The following is a 5,021-nucleotide window of genomic DNA, read 5'->3' on the forward strand; positions in this document are numbered from 1 at the left end:
TTTTATTTTAAAATATATTCTCTGTCGATATATTTTTGTAATACATCTTATATTATATGTGTTATTGGCCCCCTCATCCTATATAAAAATAAGTACAACACAATAACTGAATTCAGCCACAGATCCACTTGAGAGCAAATAAGCCGTCTTGAGCAGTGTAATATAGCACATATTTATGTCAGCGAAAAATAAGTAAATGTGGCCGGTTTAGCAGGACTCCGAAGAAGCTTCGCACAAGGCAACAAAAAACGCCCCTGGTTTTTGTTAAATTTCGATCATTTGATCCCTTTCATTTCATACCCTCCACCGAAGGGGGCTATATATCAAATGAAAATATGCATCATCAACGTGTTCATATAGACAAAAGGGTCATATCAGCGTGCTCAATGATTTAATTTGTTAACATCAAATAGCTTATTAACCAATACTAAATTAGTCAAATAATAGCAAAAAGCCAATCACAATTTCTCAAATTGAATTAATTAAATTCCTGACAATATAAATTCTAGTGGGAAAAAAGCCAAGAGAAATGACATTTTTACAAAGTAAAAAACATGTTGGGCAGAAGTAATTATTGAAAGATTGGACCAACGTATAAAGTTAGTAGACAACCAAATACTAATCCAACACATGTAGACTATTAGTATATGCAAAAGTTAAGAGGCAAATGATGATATTGTCCTGTGCAGAACTATTTGCTACTATTAATCTCATTATATCATTATATGTATTAACAAAAGCAACAAGAATCTAAACTTTCGGCAATTACTTTAGAAAAATGTATATATGAAATGAAAATTTAATAAACCTTCGTCCTTCAGAAATTACTTAGAAGAAATGGATCTACCTAACCTGAAAATCCAATAAATTCTGCATTAATTGTTCCCATCCAGGGTCCATCCATCACAACCCATTTCTTTGGGTAGAGAGAACAGAAAATCTAAAATACAACACACTCGAAGTGAGGATTTGCAACCAAATTCGCAAGTTTAAGAAAGATAGAAGACTGATTTTGGTTGCTACTATTAGCTGACAAGCTGCACCATAAAAAACATGCAGATATTTGCTATATCCAGAAACTCAAACAGATTGGTGCATTTTCTCACCCAAAAAATGTGAAGTTTTCACGTAATTGAGTCTTTATCCCCCTTCTTGATCAATGGTATGAATAAAAAACACAATTATGTCAACCAATGCATTAACCTAAACCACATCCCCGGAAAGTAAGCTACGGAATTCCCCAGAAAATATGATTAAAAGAAAGATTGAACATGTCATTCACTATATACATAAAATTTCATTTCATGATTTCTTTTTTTTTTAATCCTACATATTATTTATCAGACAAAAGTGCAGGGGAGAATAAAAAAGTAAAGAAAAAATGAAATAACAAAAATAAAAAAATACAAACAAATTCTAATGTCTCACCACTTAGCAGATGCCAAGCAATATTTACAGCAGTTCTCCTATATCCAAATCTCTCGTAAAACCAGAAATACTCCTAACAAATCCTTCATTCCCAGAAATTTATATAATCATAAGCAGCTTTATTCTTCATCCTCTCTTTCTATGATACCAACATAATTTGCTCAAACCTCAAAACTGGCACGAAGTACCGAGCCTCTGCCTCTGCTTCTGACCTAAGGTTATGGACTTCCTCTTTGCAAATGCCGGATACAGCAGCTCTTGAAACTTCTCCAGAAACAATGTCCACTCATCCTCTGTCAAATCCGCAAGCTTCACAAAGCTAACACTCGCAGGAAGCTGCTCGCTGGCACTCCTATGACCGGATGATGAATTTGCAAAATACCCATTTTCGGCTTTCCCTCCAGAATGCTTCTGGTGATTCTGGGGGCATTTCTCGCCTAGCATGGTACCTTTCAGTGACATGGAGAGTTTTGAAACAGTTGAGATCTTTTCCTGAGAAGAAAGAGTGACTAATTCCTGAGGAGATTCTCCATCACTTTCCTCCTCTCCTTCCTCGATGCACTCATCAAGCTTTGAAAGTGGGATGCGTGCATGCCCATTTCCTCCAGATTGAAAAGGCACTCTAGTAAGAGTAAAGGGATCATCTGTTGCCATCTTTGTGTTGCAACCTGACCCATCTTCATCATAATCTATGTCAAACTGGAATTCGATGTCACCTGGCTCACTATGAGGAGATAATTCCTCAGTTTCTGCCAACAACTTCCTCGCCTCCAAACAGACCACCTCAAGCTCACTGGGTTCCTCCTCACCCCTGCGGAACTCCCGGGTCATCATCTCACCAATCTCAGCGAGACAGAGACCATACGCAGCAGCCTCCTTGAGGAATATGGTGCAGAGCACTAAGACTCTGAGACAAGCCTCTCGAATCATTGGTAGCTCCATTCGTAGCATGTCACAATCTCGGACAGGATCAAGATTTTCAATGTAAGCAAGCTCATCCTCGGAGAATGGAATTGAAGCCTGTGGCCAATGAATCCATTCAAAGTACGGGTCCTCCAAGGTTTCTGGAAGGCAAAGCCCATGATCAATGGGAATCAACTCCACTTCACCAAAAGCACCAGTGCTATCTAGTTTCCGAACTAACAAATTTCCAGCATGCCTATCCGTGTTAAGAATCCTAATGTCTAATATCCCGATACGATGCACAGATGCAACAGGGAAGCTAGATGTCCCATGATCACTCGCATCAAAATCATGGGGTATGAACTGCTGGCAAGATGCAATCTTGCTAACCAGCCTCTTCCTGCTGAAATTGTTCCCATTGACCTCATCATTGACATTGAAGATCGAGTGAGTAACCTTAACCAACGCTGTAGGAGGCACATTAGCAAAATGGTCGTAGTCAAGAAGATACGCTGCAACTTCCCTGAACCCTGTCTCCCCAACCCGAACAGACCGTTTCAAACCAGGTTGTCCAAGAGCTTTTCCCACAAATCCTTTTGGGTTATTCGGGGCAAAAGGCTCCTCATCTGTAGGTTTCACAATCGCAACACTCTCGCCCTTGCTGTTCCGGAAATAGTAAGCCCCTCCAAGACCACTATGAACAGGAACAGGATCTATTCCCATCTTGATGGCCTTACTTATGTCATTAACCATATGTTTCATTCTATCAAGGTGGCTCGATTGTCCCAATATCTCAATCGGACCACTCTTGTCCCTTTGCTGGATATCCCTTCCGGAAGGTGACAGGCAGGGCGTCGACGAGCTCCTATGCATTAGATTCCTGGTAAGAAGCAGTGGAGAATCATTGCGAACAGCGCTAAGGTCATTCTTCAAGACCTTATCCCCAAATGTCAGTGAGCTCTCTTCAATCGGGACATTAAGGGCAATCTGCAACCTCCGCTTGACCGTATGTGCATTGTCACTACGATCCAATTCCATCCCAAGGACACATCCCTTCTCGGTCTGCACGAAAACCCGCCTCCTCCCAGCAGGTTGTCTCCCTCCTCCTACTCCCACCGTCTGGTTCCCATGGTACTCTCTGCTAAGTGGGCTCCTTATCACTGCAACAGCCATCTGAGTCTGAACAGGACTCTCTAGCTTCCGAGACATGAACCGGAGCAAAGATCAGAGGAAGGAACAAAGGTGGTGGCAGTGGAAGAAATAAAGCTTCTTCTTCTTCTTCTTTTTCCCTCCACAGTAAATTCCAAACTCGAGAGACAATGATGATTGTGTGAAACTAATGCCTTGGACCCCAACGATCATTAACACTCAACCCCAAAATTACAGAGTCCAACCTTGCAAGTGAATAACCAAACAAGCAAAAGGGAAACAGCTAGTAACACTAGGTGAATGCAACATCTAGTAGGCCATCATGCCCACATGGCAAAAACCACAAACAAAACCTGCACAAAATACATAGTTAAATGCAAATAATATGGACCATATGATAAGTTAAATGTTCACAAAGAAATATTATACTAACATGTAACACAGAGTACTGAGTTCGATGTATCTCCAGTATAAGTAAATCAGCTACAACCGTTATCTAAATATGAACGTTAATAAACTTCAGGTTTTTTAACATTAAGTAAACATTACTACGCATTTTTCACACGCATGAAAAATTCAAGCAGGGAAATTAATCACAATAAATAACAATTTTGAGAAACCACCACAGCAATAACTTAAATGAATGAACCAATGACTTAATTACTGAGCTAAAAATGTAACGTAATGAACCAGCAAAAACAGTTTAGAAAGATTTTTCTTAAGGTTATAAATGGAAAGCTATAACGAACATACATATGAAAAAATTAATTCACACCCCCCCAAAAAAAAGAGCTGAAGAGACATGCTTCGAACCAACTTCCTTTTTCAACAGAATGAAAGTTACAAAAACTTTCTAAAAGATTACAGAAACAATGTTTGAAGGAATCGAAACAAATGAAAATAAATTTAAATACCCCGAAATCGATTGAGCTGAATCTTGGAATCCGAACACCCCCCAATGCCGAGATCTGAACGGAAAAAAAAAATATCGAAAGAGAAAAAAGAAAAACAAATCAACGGCGAATTCGTGAGGGTTATCGAAGAGAGGACGGTAGAACCGAGTACGAGGTGGTAAGCTACGATGTAAAAATGGGTGAGGCAACTCGTCCGAGTTGACTCGGAGGGATTTCTCTTTTCTCGTTCAAGCAAAACACAACACTGAAACAGGCTCGAAGAGACAAAGCCCTCTCTCGTTTCCTTTTATCTCTTTCTATTTTCTTTTCCTTTTTTCTCTTTTTTTTCTTTTGGGCTATTTCTCGTTGTGTTGCTCTCTGGCAGTCTGGCTCACGCGCTGCGAACGTTCTTTAACCCGGTGCGCTGAGGATGGTTAACAAACTAACCCTGGTTAAAACTTGACCATTTTCTCTTTCTACTCTGAGTGTTGGAGTGAGTGGAAGGGTCTAGAACTGGTAATCTGGACCGTTGATATAGGAATTGGAAAGCATATACGAGCCGTTTGATCAACTCGGGGGAACGAGAGGGAACAACGTGGAGATAAGGGACTGGACGATGACGTGGGTCACCGTCAAACGATTGTTGTC

General features: G+C 40.1%; 1 protein-coding gene across 1 annotated transcript; it reads right to left on the reverse strand.

Moving 5' to 3' along the window:
- Positions 1 to 1,236: 1,236 nt before the first annotated feature.
- LOC130979877 (phosphatidylinositol 4-kinase gamma 5-like) lies at positions 1,237 to 4,759 on the reverse strand. Its single transcript, XM_057903418.1, has 2 exons — positions 4,395 to 4,759; positions 1,237 to 3,833 (listed from the first exon to the last, which is right to left on the reverse strand). Exon 2 carries the CDS (start codon positions 3,538 to 3,540, stop codon positions 1,597 to 1,599), a length of 1,944 nt encoding a protein of 647 aa, XP_057759401.1. The 5' UTR covers positions 3,541 to 3,833; positions 4,395 to 4,759; the 3' UTR covers positions 1,237 to 1,596.
- Positions 4,760 to 5,021: the final 262 nt, after the last annotated feature.

The sequence above is a fragment of the Arachis stenosperma genome, chromosome 5 (genome assembly GCF_014773155.1).
Source record: "Arachis stenosperma cultivar V10309 chromosome 5, arast.V10309.gnm1.PFL2, whole genome shotgun sequence".
Taxonomy (NCBI): Eukaryota; Viridiplantae; Streptophyta; class Magnoliopsida; order Fabales; family Fabaceae; genus Arachis; species Arachis stenosperma.